We start from the raw sequence: 20,628 nt of genomic DNA, 5'->3' as shown, positions 1-20,628 counted from the left end.
ATAACCCTATATCTATCTCGCTTAGTTTTAGGTGATACGTACAACCGTTAGGTGAACAAAACTATAATACTCTGTAGCAACTGGTTGCAAGAGTATAAAAATTATCAGAATGACGAGGCGTGTTGAAATCCGGTGTGTCTGTCCGTCCGTCAGTCTATGCTTCGTAATAATCCAGCGCTACCACATAATTTTTAGGAAAACTTCTCCATTAAAATCGATTTTTCGAATGTCAAAAATCGATTCTTAATCGACTACTGAAGATCGGTACTGAAAAAACGATCATTTTACGAGAAAACTCGATTTTTGAGTAGAATCGGAATCGAGTTTACCATCCCTACTGGCAGTCATCGCGTGCACATATAATAACCTCCACACAATAACCACCACAAAAAAAATGATTTTTTTTTCAATGTAATTTATATGGAAAACAGAAAATTTGAAAGAGGCACCTCTTAATATCAATATTAAGAGCTCATCTTTTGAGTGACTTTTTTTTACACATTTCGAAAGTTTTGAGCCTGTTTTTCAGTTGAAAAAAAGGTATATAGTAAATAACCATTTGATATATATTTATATAATTGTCTACCTATATCACGATATAAATACTAACCGTGCGATTCTGTAACTTGAGACAGTCTCAAGTCTCTAAATTTGAGATTTTAAGTTAGAGACAATTTTTGAGACTTGAGATGATATTGCTATTCTGTAAGTGACAGTCACAAAATCTATTACATTTCATTATTCAGAGATGTTTTTACACTTGAATGAAAATAAATATGTCGATAACAAATATTAAATTTTCTATAACATAGTCAAAAAACATAATTATCAATGAAAATAAAAATATATGTTGACTTTGTTTCATAATATTTACGAGATTTATGTAAAATTGATTTATTTTTAACCTTTTCGTGTTTGAGTTGCTTACAAAATCTAAAGAAACGACAATCGATTAATATCTATGATGATCTCTATTCAGTATATTCAAAATGGCAGACAAGAGTTCTTTTTAGTTTTGTGACCTGCTAGCTACCAGGTCTCAATATTTTGAGACTAACGCTAGAGACTGTTTAGTGAATAGTAACTAGTCTCAAATTGAGACTTTGCCTAAAAATGTCTCAAATAGAGACTAGAGACCGGTTACAGAATCCCGCTATAAAACAAATTTTGAAAAGAACGTAACACATGGCAACATCGTTTTTATACCATTAAAGCTGACGCGATGGCAGCACTAAAAGATCTCTAAAATCTGGCAACAAATTTCGTTGCAGTGAAAATTTATTAAGTTGTGCATAAATACAAAACGAATTAATTGAATTATTTTTTTAGAAAAATGGATAAACGTTCTAAAGAAGCGCTTCGGCGTTATAAGAAGTCTAGACAACAATCTAGTTCTGACAGCTCCAGTAGCTCTGATTCTGATTCATCCGGAAGCTCGTACTCAAGTTCAGATAGTGAACGACATCGTAGGAAAAAGGCTCGTCAGGCAACTGGAGGCGCATCTCGGCGTTCCAGTAGCTCATCTACCGAGGAACGAAGGAAGCGAGAGAAACGTGAGCATTGTCAGAAAAAACTTGAAGCGAAGCGCATTCATCTTAAACGTAAATTAAAAGAAGCCAAATTGAAGAAAAGAGCTGCTGCTGCAGCTGCAGCTTTGAGTGGCCACATTGGTCATAGGTCACTTTCTCCTACTACTCAAGCAAAGTTGAAAAAACTTGCTGAACGTAAACATCAACGTGCAGCAAGTAAGGAAAGACGTGAACGTGAGAAACATCGCGTTGCGATCGCTAGGGAAAGGGAAAGAGAGCGCGAACACCACCGCACAGGTTCTCGATCACCTACAAAAATTACAAAAATACGCATTCACCAAGATGTCAAACGTCAGAAAAGTCCACCTCGTATGCATCACACAATGATGTCACGCGAGAAGATCATTATTCAAACTCGGACAAGGGAGCGTACGCCTTCTCCAACTGTGGAACGACGGCATGAACATAAAATACGACATGAAGAATTGGTAAGGGAACGTGAAAGACGCGATCGTGAACGGGACCGAGCTGAACGTGAGGCGGCACGAGATAAAGAACGAGCTGAAGCATTGGCACGTTGTCAAGAGCGACAACGAGAACGAGAACGTTTGGCTAGAGAAAAGCTTAGGCGCGAGGAAGAGGAAAAAAAATATGGTGGAATTGGCAGTGAACGTGGAGAGCGATTATTGCCACGACCAGCAGAAAGAGAATTGGCTATAGCAGCATCTCGAGGTTACAATAGTCGAGAGCGTTCTTTAGAAGCTATTGAAAGAACACGACATATGTCAAAACATGATTTAGATGTTTATGAACGAGAACGTGAATACATAGAAGCTGATAGACGTAACTTAATTAACCGTGAAGATATTCGACGTGACCGTGAATATATGCCTACCCGACGTCGTGATTTGAGTCCAGTCGGTGAACATTACTCTGCACGATTGAGAGATCCTCATGATGTGTATCCAGATGAAAATCGAGAAAGGTTTGTATCTGATAAGTTCTTTACTATATTATGTATTTATGATAAAACTTAATTTCTAAAGGGCTTATAATCGTGCATATATTGAAGATGGACATCACGGACGAGAACGCGAGGCCCCTTGGACTCGCGAAATCCGAGAACGGGAGTTACATGACATACGCGATGTGCGAGAACAACGTGATACCCGAGATCCACGCGATTTCAGAGATATGGACAGTGAACTTATTTATCCTGATGAAAGAGAACGCCTGATTCGTAATCGAGAGCGTGTTCGTGAGGAATGGAAAGGCGATTGGGACATAAGTAGGGAACAAGAATGGAATGACACACCACCAATAACTGGACGCGGAGGTTTTATAGGTGGACCCAAAAGAAATACTACCTTAATCGGTGGGGCACCTAATACAGGGCCATCAAAAATACCACCACGCGAACAGCGGGCTCCATCGGAACCAGATTGGGATGCTGTTGAAGTGCAAAAGAGTACAGGAACTAATATAAATAAAATAGAACCTCCACTCGTACGTGATGGATCCAATTTTGGTATAAGCTCAGGACAACGGGATACATGGGGTGCAAATGATCATCATGACATGCCACCTCAAAGAGAAAAGCCAATTCCACCACCTCGTACAGAGGGTGCAGATCGACGATGGCAAAATGATTGGCGGGAAGAAGAAGATGCGATGCAACGTGTTGCATCTGTTAATAGTGGTGGTAATATTCCACCATCCATGCACCACCATCGAAGCGAGCGTGGTGGCAGAAATTTTCGAAGAGGGGGTGGGGCAGGAGGCCCAGAGCATGGAGATCGTAATGGGCAAGGGCTCCGAACTCATCCACCACCATTAATGACATTACCCGTGCAACCCCCTGCAACAGGTTTTCTTGGTGGAAATCCTCGGTTTCCCAATAAAAGTAAAATGACGTACACAAATCCAAACATAATCAAAAAGCAACATGCTGCTATAGCCGCTGCTAAAGCTGCACAGGCGAGCGCTGTAGCAGCTGCAAGCACAGCAGTAGCAGCTGCCAAAGCTGCTGCACAAAGCGCTGCAAATGCTACGACCAATCCAAGTATACTAGGACAGGCCAGCAACTTGATACGTCAGCAACATGAACCGTTTATCAATGATGACAAGCCGGAAGCTGGAGAGATTTTACACGATGCTGATAGTAACAAAAACTTGGATTTAGGAGCCACACCTAAAAAGGTTGATAATTTCTTAATGCTCGGAAATCCTGCAGTGGGTGATGATAGAACAGCCGGTGAATTAAGTGAAATTAGTGATAGTGATGATGATATCCTTAATAAAGGGGATAAAAAGTCTAGAACTGAAACAGATGAGGATTCCACAGTGAAAGTTGATGGTATTTCCGAACAGGAAGATTTGACACGCAGTAACGATGATGCAGGAATTGTAGATGAGAAACATGAAGATGACGAAATGCTAGATTTCGAGGAAATTTCAGATGGAGAGTTGGAGGAAGATTCGCGTAACAAAGGTGTGTAATATGTTCTCTTAAACATTTTTTTTATTTTTGTATTCGAAAAAAAAATTACTTTCAGGCGTAGGAGATGCTCTTGGCGTTGACTGGGCCTCACTAATTGCTGAGACAAAACTTCAAGCAGAAAATGCTGTTCCCGGAGCTAATGAACAACCAACAACAGCAAAGCAAAAGTGGCAACCGCACCGTATTATTCTTGATATGGGAATATCATTGTGTATGGCAGGTGAAGATTACGCCAAGAAACTGTTATCTGAATCGAGACAAAAATTAGACGAAGAATTGAAAGAAATAAGCCAAAAGGTCACACTAGAAAAAAATACAGTGTCAGTTAAAAAAGAGAATATTGAAAATAAGAACAATACTTTGGAACATGTCATGGATACAAAAGAAAATGTTGATGTTAAAATAGAACCTGTAAACGACAAGCCAGTAGATGAAATTGATGACGATGTTTCATTCAATTTTGACAGTTTACAACCACTCGCTTGCCTGCAAGTTGGTGAACGTAAACAGCGCCTGGAACGACAAATGTTAATCTCAAATGCATGCGGCACTCATAGTCGAGCTTTGAGCGCTCGACAAGATTTAAAATTACGAAGGCAGATATGCAATTTACCAGCACGCGATTGTGATTTATCCAAGCCGCCACCCATAAATGCTAAAATAAAATCACTGGCTCTTGCAGCATTTCAACGTACATTAGAAGTAAAATAAAAAAACTAAAATTTGTCAATAATTATATATACATACATACATATGTGTACTCTGTTTTTCAGCATAAAATAAAGCTGTTTACGAAAATTAATTGGTATAGTACATATGTATGAATAACAAAATGTAAATCAAATTAAAACTATAATGAAATAATTCTCCAGAACTCATATACATTTGTTGAATCTTAGGATATTTATTACATTTTATGTCTATATTGTTTCTTTATATATTTTTAGATTTAAAAATGTTCAGCTCCGTGGTTTGTTCAGCTAATAGGTCTAAAAAAATTTCCATTTTTAAATTGCACATATTATTCTCCTCTTCAAGCGTTTTTATGCGTCGATTCAAACGTGTTACGTCATCGGTATCTGTTTTGCGAGTAGAATGTATCCATATTCCGTCAGCAAAACGCAACTCTTTGCTACCCAAATTAAGTGAAATACTTTTGAATTCATCTAAATCCTCACTAATAGCAGGACAACCGGTATTACAACGTGCCGAGCGTGGCGGTATTGGCTTTGATTCATATTTCTTCGTAAAGAGCGGCATTGTTTTAAAGCTAATTTGCACTATAACACATATGTATGTTTACAGAACACTAATGTAATTAAAATGTAATATCACAAGGCATGTTGTCATAACAACCTTAAATTTAGGAAGCACAAAACGCACACATTATTTGGGGGTTGCTTGAATTTGATTTGGTATATTTGACAAAGGATTAGGTGGCATGAAATTAGAGCGCACCGCGTAGTATGCGTAATTGTAAATTGCTAGCCACCAATTCAGGAGTAAATAAAAGAAATGTGCAATATAACATTGTTCAAATATGCCGGAAAAAGAAAACAAAACCGCATCATCGGACCATTACGTGTAAGTAAGCATTGTTCAAATTTATTAATTGCACAAAATCTCAAATGAAACACTTTTTCATAAGTGTCACAAAAACTTTTTTAGGCAATTAAATGAAATCAAGAAAACCTGTGAAAATCTAATCAGTCAAACCCAGACTGACTTGGAACTTTTTACGGTACGTCAAACGAAGCTCCTCAATACTTTATTACCCACTACATTTGTGCATTTATTGTTATTAAGTTTCTTGTATATCTCACTGTAAAAACCTGTCTGACGTAACTGACTCTCAAATGCAGCATGAACAGCTCCATTTAAGGAATCAAATAGAGGATATATTAGCCGAAAATAAAACAATAGATAAGAAGCTGGAAGCTCTTAAAACAACAACTGTCCAGATTACCGGAGAATCCAGGGATGATGCCACGAGGGAAAAGTTTACAAATGATGCATTACTGAATATTAAAAAGCAAATAGACTCTCTGGAAGCGGTGAGTTCTATCTTTAAACGCATCAAATCTAAAGAGTCTTGTTTAAAAACTGAAATGTAATTATTTTTTTAGGAAAACAATGAATTGAGGTCTCTAAATAAGAGCTCACGGAAAAGGATACAAATTCTCGAAAGTGAAATTCAAAATTATAGAAATTATTTATGTGAATCGAAAACCGTTTGTGAGGTAAAGTAACATGTTTATAATATATGTACATAGCTTCAAATTAGTGAAACTGTTTCGTTTTATCATTGTTAAATATGACTTAATGATTTTACATAAAACATAAGAAATATCAATACATATATTTGTTATATAAATATATAAATGGCATACGCATATATTTCTAAAGATGCAACGGATGTGTCAAACTTTGTAAAAGCAATTTTATACTTGGTTCATAGTTTCCTTTAACAGGATGCTGCTCAAATAAATTATTCTCACAATGTTTATACTATAATATATACGACTTGGTTTCTATTACAGATAAAGCAAAAGTATGAAACTGCTATGTTAGTTCTGGAAAATACCATTCAAACACAAAAGACGCAAATTACAAAGCAAGCACAAGTCATCGAAAATCTATTCAAGCAAAAGGATCAGTTAAATAAACATATTAAAAACCTTGAACAAGGTATAATGCCAAGCTTGTTGAATAGTTACACATAATTTAATAATTTTTCACTAACAAGAATTGTAACATTAATTTTAATCAGAAAAAGAAAGTTCAAACAGTGCAACTACAACGGCTACAATCGAAAAACTTAAAGCCAAACTTAATGAGTCAACACGTCAAACGAAGGAGCTTCAATTATCTCTAAAAATGGCTAAAAGCGTAATCGAAGAACGTTATGAGCGTGAAAAATGTGCCCTCCAAAAGGTACAAGAAGCGTTATCAATAGCTGAAGCAGCGGTGGTGGACAAGGAAGATGCACAGAAGCGAGAGCAAGTTGTTAAAGAGGAATGCGATAATTTGGCATCTACGATCGGACAAGTCATGGACGAAGCAGCAAAAAAAGTAGACCAGGACATGGATGAAATGCGTAGAAAGTTTAGTGAAAAAGAGCGTAGCCTTTTGGAATTTCAGTTGCATGTAAGTTATAAATAAAAAAAAACTATAGAAATTATTATTTATAACACAAACGTTAATCAGATGAAGGAAGAAATAAAGAACCAAAAGAAGTTAAACCAAATACTGGAGACACGTTGTAACAGATTTCAACAAAAGTACAAAGACAGTATGAAGGAAGTTGAAAATTTAACACAACAGTTGGAAAGTGCAGTTAAAGCGTTGGTATGTAAAATCGACATTATCACAATTCAAAAAAAAAACAAATAACATTTTCTTAAAGGTTGAAATGGAGAATAAGATAAGCAAACAAGACAGTCTACAAAAAATATTAATGAAGTAAGTTATGAATATATTGTTGAAAGGTTAATAACTTTATTTAATGCAGGCGTGCCGAAGAAAAGGAAAATGTAATTCAGAATTATATTAAAACGAATACGAGATTGAAAGAGGAGTAAGCATACACAATTAATGATAAACCTACATAGTTATATAGTTGTTCTCAAGACATAGTTTTTTAGCTTACACTAGTAATTTGAGTTCAGTAAAATATCGCAAACCAGTTTACACACAGCTGAACCTGAACAGGGTATATTAAGTTGCTAAGAAGTTTGTAACCATGTATATCCCAGAAGGAAAAGTCGAAGACCTTATAACATATATATGTATGTATACAAATGTATATATAGAAATGATCAGCGTGACGTACCGAGTTGATCATACCATGCTTATCTGTATAAGTATGTATATACAAAGTAGTATTCACGAAATTCTGCATGGATTATTGTAGCTGCTGTCGTTATAGCGGCAGATAACATCCCTGATGTAATTTAAAGAAATGCTGCGAATAAAAGTCCGGGTTCGTCCCGGTTTCGTAGTCCCGACTGTTGTGGGAACGGATGGATGGATTAGAAAGACAATGCTACTATACCTGAATAAATTGTTCACATCGGATTATATTTATTTTTCTTTGTGAAGTGTGTTATAGCTTCCGGGCATCCAATGTTCGTGTTTTTTCTTGTTATTAATTTCAAGTTGATTCAATTGCTTGAAAATGAGAATATGTAAAGATCTGTCGTTATAATGTATAAATATTTATTTTTGCAGATACAAAAATACGCTCTCGGACATAACAAAAAAATTTGAAATGCAAATTTATTATCTACAAAATGAAAATGCTAAACTCAGGGCTAAATAACATTTAAATTCAAAGGATAAATAATATTTATTGCAAGTTATGAATAAAACGTATACAAATTTATATTTAATTGTCTGTATTCTTTTATATTAAATGATAATACTTTTAAGCATTACAAATTTATAAGTGAAATAAACATAAATGTATGTATATATTTTATACTTTTATAATAATGTGCTAAATATACGTGAATATCTACATTTAAGGGTTACGACATATGCATTTATGAACAATAAAATAAGCTAAATATTTAAATAGATTGCGCATATCGTCCGGGAAATAAACTTGGAAACCAATAACTTAAATGGCTATTTTCTTCATCCTGCTCGTCTACCCAACATAAACCTTCACTTACTGTTTTATCGAGCGATTGCTTTGCGCGAAATTCGCTCCATCTACAATGAAAATTTTCACTTAAAAATATTTTACAGAAAAACCATGTATATCTTACCCCAGTTCTTCAGTTAGCATTTTTAGTGTTACGTAACCCTTTTCTGTATTGGAAGCAGCCGTTAGGATTTTAGTTTCATCCATACTCAGTTCACCTGGTATTGATTGCACCATGTATTTCCCCTTGCCCACTTTATATACCACAAAACTAACAAATTCTCTATAAGTATAGTATATACAAATAATTTTAAAATCCTCACCCGTTCCCAAATATACTTAATTTTTTTGATGCCATCAATATGTCTTCGTTTGTGATCTCTTGATGTACTGCACTCTGACCTCGAGCAGCTATAAGCCGCCTACGCAGTTCATTCAATTCCATTAATCCACCTGCAAATATATTAATATGGTTAATTAATGTTCAATCTAATTAGTAAAATTTGGAGTCAACATTTTATGTCAGTTCAAAATTATAAATATACAAAATTTAAATATTCTTTCAGAAAAACTACATGAATATCCTGAAGACTAATTAACGCAAAATCTGTCTCAACTTTTTCTACAACAAAAAATTTTATACAAAATTATATAAATTGCAATTAAAAACGACTATAACAACAATCACCGTGAAAGCTTTTAATTAAGATTATCGAAGAACACATAGCGACAAATTTCATCTTAAACATATTTTCGGTAGATTTTTAGTTACTCTAAATGTGTCAATTCGTATATTCTCTTAATTATTGGTGTTATTCTAATTAAACTATATTTACCAGTTTTATGATTAGCTGCTAAACAAACTTCGACGACCTGAACGCTTAACTCGTAATAAAAGTCGCCCATTCCAAGTACGCTCCAAAAGCCTTTGCCTGTAGCAAGAGGATCCACACCTATTGCCGCGCACATTTCCTGGAATTGTTTACGAAACTGAGAGTTCTTGCGAATGTCTGTCTTGTGTTTTACAGCAAATTCTTCCAGTTTTAAACGAAAAACTTCCATTTGTTTGGACATTTGTTCAATTTGTGATTCCTGTATATCACTGCCTTTGTCTTTATATTTTTCAGCAGCCAATTGCTGCTGTTGTATGGCTCCTAGTCCAGCTCGTCGACGCATTTCCAATAATTAAACTTATAAATTATAAAAATAAAATTGCTTAATATTTACAAATAAACCTAATTTATTTCCCTGTAAGATGGCGTTCACATGGGGACTCTTTTGTCGCTCATTATAGCTAAATTCTCTTTTGGTATCATTCTGTGCGTTCACACAAGAAAAAAGAGTCTAGAGTCCTTTTCACAAAATTTTCACCAATTGTGTGCGGTTCGGTTACGCGACATTTAGAGCGTATTGTATAGGTCATTTTTATGTTAGCCTCACATTTAAATTTCCATGAATGTGGTAGAAGATTATGTATAATACCCGATATTAATATTTTCCACAACAAAAAACCCGTTTGGGCGATAGAATAGTCCCTGTTTGAACTGACAATAACTAAATGCAGAAAACAGCTGTTTGAACTTTACCAAGTTGCCACTAGCTGTAATATATTTAATATTGTTGATATAATGGTGCGAATATGCACAACGTACAACTGCTAAACACAACTTATGCTCTGAATACATAGAGCGCGACAGACTGCAAGCGACATCTGACAAATATTAAAATGCACACGTTCTTATGGACACAGTTATTGAGACAGCTGCATAACTTTGTTCATAAGAATGTGTGTATATTAAAATTTCAAGCGCTGAACACATAGAGAGCGACAGACTGCAAACTACATCTGTCAAATATAAAAATACACACGTTCTTATGGGCAGTGTTATTTTGACAGCTGCACGACTACACGACTGCAGGCCGACAGTTGTCGTTCTCGATAACTTCAATATCCTCCTATTTTTGCCAACGACAGTAGGACGACAGTAGAGTTGACAGTAGAATGGAAGATAGAAAGAGGAGGTAGAGTGGTGATGCCACTAATATGTAAAATGTAAAATTATTCACAGCTCTAACAAACTTGACGCTATTTTACAAATAAAAGCATAAAATAGCTATATTATAGCTCTATTATATCATTTGTAATAACAATTAATAATTTAAAGCAAAAATATTTAACTATTTACATATTTTTTGCATAAAAAATTTAATTTTGAACAAAATATTTAAATTTCATTGAAGTGAAAGGAATTAGTATGGCCACAACGAAATTGTGTACATACAAAATGGACAACTGCGTTGTTTTGTGTACATGCCGGCCATTGTGTTGTTGTTGCTTCTCAAAATGTACATGTAGTAAGTTGAACAACGACGTTTTCAGTTCACTGTCGTGCTGCTGCAGTCTGTCGCGCTCTATGTGTTCACCACTTGACAGATGTTGCTTGCAGTCTGTCGCGCTCTATGTGTTCAGTACATTATTGAGGAGGAAAGGTCAAGTGAGGGACAACTGAGGGACTAGTTCATGCTTGCAGATGGGCACGGCTGAATCAGAGCGTTACAATCTTCGTAGAAAACTTAAAATACCAGGTTAGGGTATAAAATGAGCCATGCAAATGTTAACCCACCTCTACATTGGAATCACTAAACAATAAATGTTCTTATAATTCGAAAAATAAATAAGCTATATTCGTAGATACACATTTACGTAGTAAAACTAAGTAGTACGTTTCGCAGTGGTTGTATTTAAAAATTTCAATTCAAATTCATTTGTGCAGAATACTTTTTTTTTTTAATTCTATACCATCATACTATAAAATAGGAACTCTATTCTAAATCCTTATGTATAACATGCCAACTGTACTCACACATAGATGACGCTCATCGAATTAAATCCATGATTTTTAGTTAACCCTAACCATTGAAAGGCGCGTGTATAAATTGGACAGGATTGGATTCGTTTTGAGTTAAGCAACTTTTGTAATTAAGAAAAAATGGATATATCGGGTGATTTTTTAAGAGCTTGATAACTTTTTTTAAAAAAAAAACGCATAAAATTTGCAAAATCTCATCGGTTCTTTATTTGAAACGTTAGATTGGTTCATGACATTTACTTTTTGAAGATAATTTCATTTAAATGCCGACTGCGGCTGCGTCTTAGGTGGTCCATTCGGAAAGTCCAATTTTGGGCAACTTTTTCGAGCATTTCGGCCGGAATAGCCCGAATTTCTTCGGAAATGTTGTCTTCCAAGGCTGGAATAGTTGCTGGCTTATTTCTGTAGACTTTAGACTTGACGTAGCCCCACAAAAAAAGTCTAAAGGCGTTAAATCGCATGATCTTGGTGGCCAACTTACGGGTCCATTTCTTGAGATGAATTGTTCTCCGAAGTTTTCCCTCAAAATGGCCATAGAATCGCGAGCTGTGTGGCATGTAGCGCCATCTTGTTGAAACCACATGTCAACCAAGTTCAGTTCTTCCATTTTTGGCAACAAAAAATTTGTTAGCATCGAACGATAGCGATCGCCATTCACCGTAACGTTGCGTCCAACAGCATCTTTGAAAAAATGGCGCTACATGCCACACAGCTCGCGATTCTATGGCCATTTTGAGGGAAAACTTCGGAGAACAATTCATCTCAAGAAATGGACCCGTAAGTTGGCCACCAAGATCATGCGATTTAACGCCTTTTAGACTATTTTTGTGGGGCTACGTCAAGTCTAAAGTCTACAGAAATAAGCCAGCAACTATTCCAGCTTTGAAGACAACATTTCCGAAGAAATTCGGGCTATTCCGGCCGAAATGCTCGAAAAAGTTGCCCAAAATTGGACTTTCCGAATGGACCACCTAAGACGCAGCCGCCGTCAACATTTAAATGAAATTATCTTCAAAAAGTAAATGTCATGAACCAATCTAACGTTTCAAATAAAGAACCGATGAGATTTTGCAAATTTTATGCGTTTTTTTTTTTAAAAAAGTTATCAAGCTCTTAAAAAATCACCCGATAAATGAATTTCGAGGCAAACGGCAAATCTTACTAGAAAAATACAGGGTCGCTATAATCAGTGTATTACCCTTGAAGGGACCTACATATGTTAAATAAAAAAAAAACGAATTTTGCCAAAAAAATGTGTTTCGCTATGGTAGACGGGGACTTTTCTATTGACCTTTTACGTGTATAAATACATCAAAACTTATCTGGCCGAGATGCAACTTAGTTTTATAATAGTAGTATGTAGATGTCTACTTTAGTCATTATTTGTATTTAAATAGATGTACTACTACTTTGCCTTGCAATATGTATGTATATTTATTTATTTACTCGATGTAAGTGCCTTTAACAACATCTGGTTGCAGTAAGCGGTTAATGCATTTCCTATGTAATTAATGACGTATTTTTGTGAAAATCATTGCAAAACAAATTTCACTTTAAGGGCAAATTCGTATATAAAAACTTCTTTCTGTGCATTTCTTAGTCACATATTTTTATAAGAACATTATAACGCCATTCACACCACAATAAAGATGAATTTTTATAACGGTAAGACAAATACTTTAAAGTAATACTTGTTACATAAATAATACAACTATGGTTATACGGATGTGTTTACTTTCGCCAATGCAAGTAGCCCTCATGCTACTTCTGGCCTTGACTGCCCCAACAGCATTTGCAATGCTTGGAAATGGTCAACCTAAATGTACCACTCGGGAAGAAATTGATATTCGCATATTTCGTAACAATTGGGACCCAACTTCCTATTGGATATGCGAAGAACTGAACGAGCCGGCTATTTTAGGACGATGTCCCGAACAGATGGCCTATCTGGACAGCGTCAAGGACTGTGTTAGTTGGGACGACTGGCAATGGGAGCAACCTGCAGATCCTTTGACTATTGTAGAACAATCGTAATTCCTTTCAATTCAATGCTTGAATAAAAATAACAATTTCGGAATCCAGTGCGTTGTTGTTGTTTTAACGGAATATCTAATCCCCGTTAGGATTGTAAGGGTCACTTGTGTTGCTCCTTAACTGGGAGCATAAGCGTCTCACTGTGGAGGTGTTCTATGGGAGATATCAAAAGGCATCCCGACGTGGGCCGGAGTGCAGTGTTCTGACAGGTCTGAAGTTTCCTCATCTGCGTGCCACTGTGTCTCCAGTGCGTAAATGTGTTTCCTTAGAAATTTTGCAATAACCATATCTTATAAATGAACAAAAACTTACCTATCTAAATACCTATGCATATGTACATATGTATATGCCATCGTTGTAACATTTTGCAAACTATTTAACTCGTCATCTTATTAAAATATATAGCTTGGGTAGTATTAACGTTTATTTATTGGCGCCAATTGGCTTATCTTTATGGCATTAATCTTACAAAGATGAGGAATGCGTACATTTTATAAACTCATAATAATGGTCTCCAAATTAAATAATTATAAAATTATAATATCAAATATTTCAATGCAGGAATATCTCACATACATACGTATATAGTAAAATTAGTTTGCTTGCATTTTTTCATATTACAATTAGAAACCAAATGGTAAAATTATTTTATTTTTCAAAACTTCACTCGTCAGTATTTGAATAAACCAAATTATAAATTATAATTACTATTTATTTTATTTTTATGTGGCAAACTACATATACATAATTTCATACATAAACGTTAAATATTCATAGCTGAAAAGTTTAGTAAAAATTTTGGGGAGGCTGTCGGATTAAGTGGTAGTAATAATAGTAGTGTATGGTTGAAAATGTTAATAGTATGTCTAATCGTCCATACTCTCATTTCTGTCAGGTGAGGCATTTCCATTTTTCGGTGACACAGACCGCGAACGGGAACGCGATTTGTTGTCTGGCGAGGCGGAGCGGTCGCTGAAACGTCACGAACATAAAAAATGTTAAAATTAGCAGGGATGCTTTGGAATTTTGAAAAAGGTAGTTGCGTGAGTTAGATTAATTTAACCAAAATACTCGAAATTAAATGCTTTTCAGAATATTATTTATTTCGGTTTAAAAGGACAGCAATCCAAAATAAACAAAAATAAGACGAAAATAGTAGTAAGAAAAGCGAAATAGAATAAAAAGAAATTAATTGAATCTTTAAAGTGCATGTTTATGCTGACGTAAATGCTTACCGTGATCTGGAATCTCGTCGTGATTTAGATCGAGAGCGAGAACGAGATTCACGCTTCGACACTGACCTAGAACGTGAACGGGAATCACGCTTAGGAGAGCGCGAATGTGAGCGGGACCTCGATTTAGATTTAGACTTGGATATTTCACGAGATTTGCTATAAAATACATAAACGAATTAATTTTTGGTATTAAAAAATCATTTTTGGGCGTATTTACTTAGAACGAGATCTCGAACGTGATTTCACTGGTGACTTTGACTTTGATCGGGCACCACGTGATTTGGAGCGACTACGAGATTTGGAGCGCGACCTTGATGAACGGCGGGACCTGGAGCGTGAACGTCTGCGAGAACGGGATCGTGAACGTGAACTCGAAGAACGAGACCTTCCACGTCCTCCACCACCACGACCTCCGCGACGATCTTCAACTAAAGTTATACGACGGCCATTCAACTCTGTATCATCCAGTTTTTCAATAGCAGTCTTCATGTCCGACAATGAGGCAAACTCCACAACGCTGTTAAATAAAGTTATTGATGAACTTTACGTTTTTATCCATGATTTTTACATCCTTACCCTTCATTGCGGCGTTGTTTATGTGCATCAGCATAAGTAACTTCTCCTGCTTGTCGCATGTAATCTTTCAGATCCTGATTACATTAACATGACCAATTTTTTCATTACCGAAAAGGGAAATATTAGGAAAAAGAGAACCTTTACTACATATATTTAACTTTATTCTTAAAAATCGGTTATGAAAGTAATGTAAAGAATTTGCTGAAGAAGCTAACAGTGAGTGTTGAACAAGAGCGGATTTTTGTAGAATGCGTCATTAATATTAGCCTTGTCGAATTCGTCGAGATATTCATGTTCCGTGTTACGTTTGTTCACAAGCCAAGTTCTCACATTTTCCTCTTTGGTTTAAGATCAAATCCAGTGTACAACACTCAGCTCAGAAAAGTTCAGGACTTCAGCAAATTATACTTGATCTCATCATGTCATCAGAAACATTTTACAGATGAGAACAAGTTAAATTAAAAAAAAGACTTTCTTTTGCATAAAACTATATCATATACATATATTAAATAATACGTTAAATGTATTGCAATTCTTACTTAATATCACATCAACAAAGTCGCTTTTTGTCAGTAATACTTTCACTGTATATCAAATGTATTTGTGACCTCAATATAAAGCGTGATCAACGTAGGCAGCGGTTGCATATGGTATGTGGCGCATAGGACCCTCAGATGTGTGTTCGAAATTTTTTCAAGTGTATAAAATCTCGGCAAATTGGCACTATTCAAATGCTCAAGTTAAGTCGCTTAATTAGTTACATCCAACGAATACGTAAATATATGCACCTCGTCTACCATCTTTTGTGAAATTTCGCACGCTTATCTCACGTAGACATTCTGGGTCGCAAAGATAACTCTAGTGTGACTATGCGGACGATAACGGTTTAGTCGAATCATTATTACTTCTTGAAGAGAAGCATCTGAACACAGACTCTGCAAGCACATAGGTACGTCACTCAAATGTATACTCGCTATAAAAAAGGACTTCCGGTAGCAATTTTTATAAGTGTGCCTCGTTGCGTTGTTGCACATGCGAACAAGAGAACCCAATCTATAAGTGGCTTACATTAGGGCCGCCATAAGACATCGGAAACCAGTTATGCCTTTTCGGAAATAATGTTTCTTCTACTGTAAATAAAGGGAAATGAGTTCAGACCTCCAGAATGGAGGTATGATGATGCACTCTCTTGACTGCCACCACCCATCAACATCGCATCTAGGTTTGACTGTTGGTTTGCTGATATTTTCTACGGTCCCTCATCACCAGAAAGAACTATTGGTAGGCCGGTTAGATACGGTTCTGTCGACGACATCGATGTTCTACATTAAGTACCACCTAAGCAGTAGACCAGTTATAGGACATCTTTTGCACGTCGCTAATTTTTGGTCAAGGAACAGATTTAATAGCCATAGTCAGAGCATATGAAAGCCTGGGAAGCACGTTTACTGAAGCCGCCAGAAGCGTCATTGGGAGCATTAGAAGCTCTATGGCACCACTCGCACACCATTCGTAATCGCAATCGTTCGGAAGGTTTGTCCGACAGGCTCTACGTTGGTACGACACTCTGTGATTATTTTGCAATCGCTATACGCTATAAGGAATTCGACAATTCTAAAATTAAATGATTTTTAATACATTTTACTTTCTTAATATATGTACCTAATTTTAAAAAACCAGCGCATTCAGTTTGTACATTTAAAAATTTCATATGCACCAGACATCGAACTATATAATTGCAAAGGCAGAAAATGATATATCGAATAATTGCGTTTCTTGTCCGCTTCTTCAGCTCATGTGCCTTCATAAGGTTGCTCTGACATCTGTCACGTTTCTTCTACCATTATTTTTATATTAAAGATGTTTTTTAACCCTATCTCTGTAAGTGCTCCAACGTCCTGGCTAAACATTTTTTAAGTGGTGGATGTGGTTGTTTATTTTTCCTTGCTCGAAGCCCAAAAAATTTATTAGAAGCGAATTATTCCCAAATTCGATTTTGCATTCGGTCGCATTAAAGAAACAACATCATGACCATCTCAGGAACCGGATGAATGTTAACAATCTACCTCCAAGAATGGCATTTTTGTTCGTGTGCCTTCATGTCCGAGTTCAGTCTCTTTTAAGAATTGGTATTGTAAGTGATTGCAATTAGGATGAGTCCTTATATATCTTTCACACTGCAATGGCCGCCTGTCCCGCCTTAAAATCAGGGAGGTCGCATGAGTTTTCAAGTGAGCAGCCAGCCAAGCCAAGCGGGTTGATTGCACTTGTACTCATAAACAGTTCACATAAATTCTTCTCAAATAAAGACTCTTAGCTTCATCTTTCAATCAAGGTGATGATTTGTCAGTCAACCCATTAGTGGCATTTCTTTCGTATAGAAAAAATAATTTATCGGATAACACCGGTCAATTAAGCATTTATAAACAAAGATACTATTTGAAGGAAATATAATTTATTGCAAATGTAGTTAAACAAAGAAGTACATGCTAAAGACGCAAAAAATTGTTAATCAAACTAAAAAAAAATAACGAAAAAAAGGCCTCTAATCCTGTGACTTTATATATTCATTAAAACCATTATTAGCCGTGTTTATTTTGCATTCCCTTGTCACGTTTTAAGAATTGAATAAAAAAAAAATAACCGACATGTATTGACCACACCCTTATAGGAATTAATTTAAAGCTAACCAAACTACCTTATTTAAAAGCGTTATATTAATAGATAAATATGTCACATACATCTCCTATATTAATAAAACATTTTGATACACAACGAATGTGCAGAACTTCTAAAGCTAGCACTGTACTATAAGCTTTGTGATAAAGTACATACCTGCCAACTAACGCGGCTCGATAAATTTTCCACAATTAGACGGTACTCTGTTCGTAGCGGCGGTCCATAACGAGAGGATGATCTGGAATTTTTGTTTCTGGTGAATAATTTAATGAATTTATAATTAGTTGTGACACTGCTGCTGTTACTGGACATGTATTTCTAATTATATTAAACATGTGTGGTTCAATGGACAACATAAAGCAGGGCAATTATAATAACAAATTCTGTTCATCAAAATACTAACAATTAGACTGCAGCAAGTTTTACAATGCAAAATCTATTATATACATATATATTTTCAATTTTAACAATCCCTTATTAGTCACAGATATATTGCCAGACAACAAATGCAAAGTTTATGTTTACACTTCCCTTGGATAAGGTAAAAAAAAAATAAACCAAAACAACACGACATTGTAGTTCTAACCTCATTTGCCGTTTACCCTTTTATGTGTCTATAAATATAATTATATATATGTACATATATCCAGCGTCATTTACTCATTCAACTAGGTTATAATGGGCAGAGTTCAAAGAACTTTTTGTGATATATTTGCCCTAACATATAGCAGTTTTTGTAAATACCATTTTTTTTCAATCCTTTTAATTTCAACATTTTTGTAGCAATTCTTGTGACAATGTGGAATGTTCGCAGTTTTGAAAAATCATGTCTACTCAGTATCAGTGCCTCTTTAGCAATTAATATTTTAACGATATAAATACAAATAGCACACACATAAAGTATAAAACAAACATATTTAAAACTATTTCTCAAAAACAACTTACTTGTCATTATAACGACCACCACCACCGCGGCGCCCACCATATCGATCGTCATACCGGTCTCTATGACCACCACGAGCTGTACCTCTTGCAGGTTCGACAACAACTCTGCAACAACATACCGATCAAAAAAAAAAGAACAACTTCACAATTTCAAGTAAGGTACCTTTCTCCTAACAATTCTTTCCCATTTAACTCATACACTGCATCATCCGCATCTCTGTAATCTTCGAATTCCTGAAAATTATAAAAAACTTAATACGTCGGCGCAATCAACAAAGTAAATCATAATATATATACATATATAGTATACCGAAAGTAACCTAAAATCGATTTAATTAAAAATAAGGCACACTTACCACGAAGCCATATCCATTTTTTAACAATATATCTCGCGTTCGTCCATAACCTTTAAAAAACCGCTCCAAATCTCTTTCACGAACTCCATACGGCAATCCACCGACGTAAACTCTTGAACCGACCATAATTGTCTGGGTGTGTTTCGTATTATTCTAGGTATGAGAAAATAAGTACTTCAAAATTTGATATACATATACATATATAAAGGTGTTACAAAAAATGTCTAGTAATAAATTGGCAATTACAACGCAAATGTGGATCCAAAATTGACGCACAATAAAATATTTTACTGAATTGATTAAATAGCCAAATTGGCTATTACAAACGTTGCGTACCTTTTCTTAGGCCTGTTAGATCAATCCACAAATTATTAACTTCACTTTAATAACGTTATCACTTTTTTCCAACTCTATTCCACAGAAGAAAAATACAATCAAGCTCCTCGGCAATTAAAACGGAAATAGCCACTTTTCCACTGAACAGTTTGCACTAGAGAAAAATGGCGGTTTTCGCTTGGGTTCAGAGCTGCCACTTGTACGAAAATAGAAGCTTGTTAAAGCGCATACAGTCAGTAAAAACAAAATATCCTTCAGTGCCACAAAATTGAATGTTCCTTACGGGGCATCTCGACAGGATAAAATTTATGTAATTGTAACTGTATTGCCGTGCCTACTGCCTGTAGAGACTTCATATTGCTTATGATAACAAATGCCCACATACAGATTTGGCAATGGCAATAGCAATAGATTTGACAGTTAGTATGCCATAAATTTTTGGCTGTCGAGATGCCCCGTTACAATTATATCTACTGAATTGATTCAAAGTAATAATGGATGTATGACTCACGTTCAATATTTATTGTTACAATTGGAACATGATCTTTATTATGAATTGATGCACCGCACGTTCCTGCTACAACCTCAATATTTAAGGTATTCAATCCTATAAAATCTTTTTTTTTTTAAAGAACAATGTTAAAACAGGGTTTCCCTTTATTATTTATTAAATTTTTTGCTCGAGTTTACACACAGAATGCTAAACTTTCAATATTGATAGCGCTATTCATCATAGGCGATCTCGAATTCAAAATATTGAAGTATTTTATGATATAGATCGCGATACATCAATATTGCACGCCAAATGTTCAAAAAACATCTCAATCTTTTATAGTCGCCATTGACAACCGATGCTTGGTAATGTCTCGAAAATTTTTAATTGAAATTATTGAACTTTATGGTCAAGTTGTTTCATTAAG

General features: G+C 35.5%; 6 protein-coding genes across 13 annotated transcripts; 3 read left to right on the top strand and 3 right to left on the bottom strand.

Moving 5' to 3' along the window:
• The first annotated feature begins 1,263 nt into the window (after positions 1-1,263).
• On the top strand, positions 1,264-4,831 carry LOC120767884 (fl(2)d-associated complex component). The gene is made up of 3 exons (XM_040094212.1): positions 1,264-2,514; positions 2,576-4,020; positions 4,085-4,831. The coding sequence occupies exons 1-3, from the start codon at positions 1,334-1,336 to the stop codon at positions 4,738-4,740; spliced, it is 3,282 nt and encodes a 1,093-aa protein (XP_039950146.1). The 5' UTR covers positions 1,264-1,333; the 3' UTR covers positions 4,741-4,831.
• A 78-nt stretch (positions 4,832-4,909) lies between these two features.
• LOC120767922 (protein chibby homolog 1) lies at positions 4,910-5,316 on the bottom strand. The gene has a single exon (XM_040094285.1). The coding sequence runs from the start codon at positions 5,287-5,289 to the stop codon at positions 4,963-4,965; it is 327 nt and encodes a 108-aa protein (XP_039950219.1). The 5' UTR covers positions 5,290-5,316; the 3' UTR covers positions 4,910-4,962.
• LOC120767892 (centrosomal protein of 55 kDa) lies at positions 5,271-8,358 on the top strand. Of its 5 annotated transcripts, none has more exons than XM_040094226.1 (10): positions 5,271-5,617; positions 5,698-5,770; positions 5,892-6,083; positions 6,156-6,269; positions 6,570-6,717; positions 6,800-7,176; positions 7,237-7,377; positions 7,436-7,491; positions 7,541-7,606; positions 8,260-8,358. In XM_040094226.1, exons 1-10 carry the CDS (start codon positions 5,496-5,498, stop codon positions 8,348-8,350), a joined length of 1,380 nt encoding a protein of 459 aa, XP_039950160.1. In that variant the 5' UTR covers positions 5,271-5,495; the 3' UTR covers positions 8,351-8,358. The 5 variants fall into 5 exon arrangements, with proteins under 5 accessions (XP_039950160.1, XP_039950169.1, XP_039950178.1 ...); XM_040094244.1 differs by having other exon boundaries at positions 5,489-5,613; XM_040094261.1 differs by having other exon boundaries at positions 5,601-5,613; positions 5,836-6,083.
• A 51-nt stretch (positions 8,359-8,409) lies between these two features.
• LOC120767913 (vacuolar-sorting protein SNF8) lies at positions 8,410-10,159 on the bottom strand. The gene is made up of 4 exons (XM_040094275.1): positions 9,514-10,159; positions 9,001-9,130; positions 8,802-8,948; positions 8,410-8,745 (listed from the first exon to the last, which is right to left on the bottom strand). Exons 1-4 carry the CDS (start codon positions 9,851-9,853, stop codon positions 8,601-8,603), a joined length of 762 nt encoding a protein of 253 aa, XP_039950209.1. The 5' UTR covers positions 9,854-10,159; the 3' UTR covers positions 8,410-8,600.
• Positions 10,160-12,952: 2,793 nt separating this feature from the next.
• Positions 12,953-13,628, top strand: LOC120781391. Of its 2 annotated transcripts, none has more exons than XM_040113603.1 (2): positions 12,953-13,212; positions 13,298-13,628. In XM_040113603.1, the coding sequence occupies exons 1-2, from the start codon at positions 13,197-13,199 to the stop codon at positions 13,579-13,581; spliced, it is 300 nt and encodes a 99-aa protein (XP_039969537.1). In that variant the 5' UTR covers positions 12,953-13,196; the 3' UTR covers positions 13,582-13,628. The 2 variants fall into 2 exon arrangements, with proteins under 2 accessions (XP_039969537.1, XP_039969543.1); XM_040113609.1 differs by having other exon boundaries at positions 12,956-13,212; positions 13,301-13,628.
• Positions 13,629-14,272: 644 nt separating this feature from the next.
• On the bottom strand, positions 14,273-19,835 carry LOC120770850 (serine-arginine protein 55). 3 transcript variants are annotated; one of them, XM_040098457.1, is made up of 9 exons: positions 19,709-19,835; positions 19,373-19,525; positions 19,180-19,250; positions 19,017-19,121; positions 18,228-18,324; positions 15,393-15,466; positions 15,034-15,333; positions 14,817-14,972; positions 14,273-14,553 (listed from the first exon to the last, which is right to left on the bottom strand). In XM_040098457.1, the coding sequence occupies exons 2-9, from the start codon at positions 19,496-19,498 to the stop codon at positions 14,448-14,450; spliced, it is 1,035 nt and encodes a 344-aa protein (XP_039954391.1). In that variant the 5' UTR covers positions 19,499-19,525; positions 19,709-19,835; the 3' UTR covers positions 14,273-14,447. The 3 variants fall into 3 exon arrangements, with proteins under 3 accessions (XP_039954391.1, XP_039954401.1, XP_039954410.1); XM_040098467.1 differs by having other exon boundaries at positions 18,228-18,309; XM_040098476.1 differs by lacking the exon at positions 14,273-14,553 and adding an exon at positions 14,560-14,665.
• Between the last annotated feature and the right edge of the window lie 793 nt (positions 19,836-20,628).

The sequence above is a fragment of the Bactrocera tryoni genome, chromosome 1 (assembly GCF_016617805.1).
Source record: "Bactrocera tryoni isolate S06 chromosome 1, CSIRO_BtryS06_freeze2, whole genome shotgun sequence".
Taxonomy (NCBI): domain Eukaryota; kingdom Metazoa; phylum Arthropoda; class Insecta; order Diptera; family Tephritidae; genus Bactrocera; species Bactrocera tryoni.
Note: the sequence above shows the minus strand (reverse complement) of the source record. Positions and strands in the feature narration are given on the sequence as shown.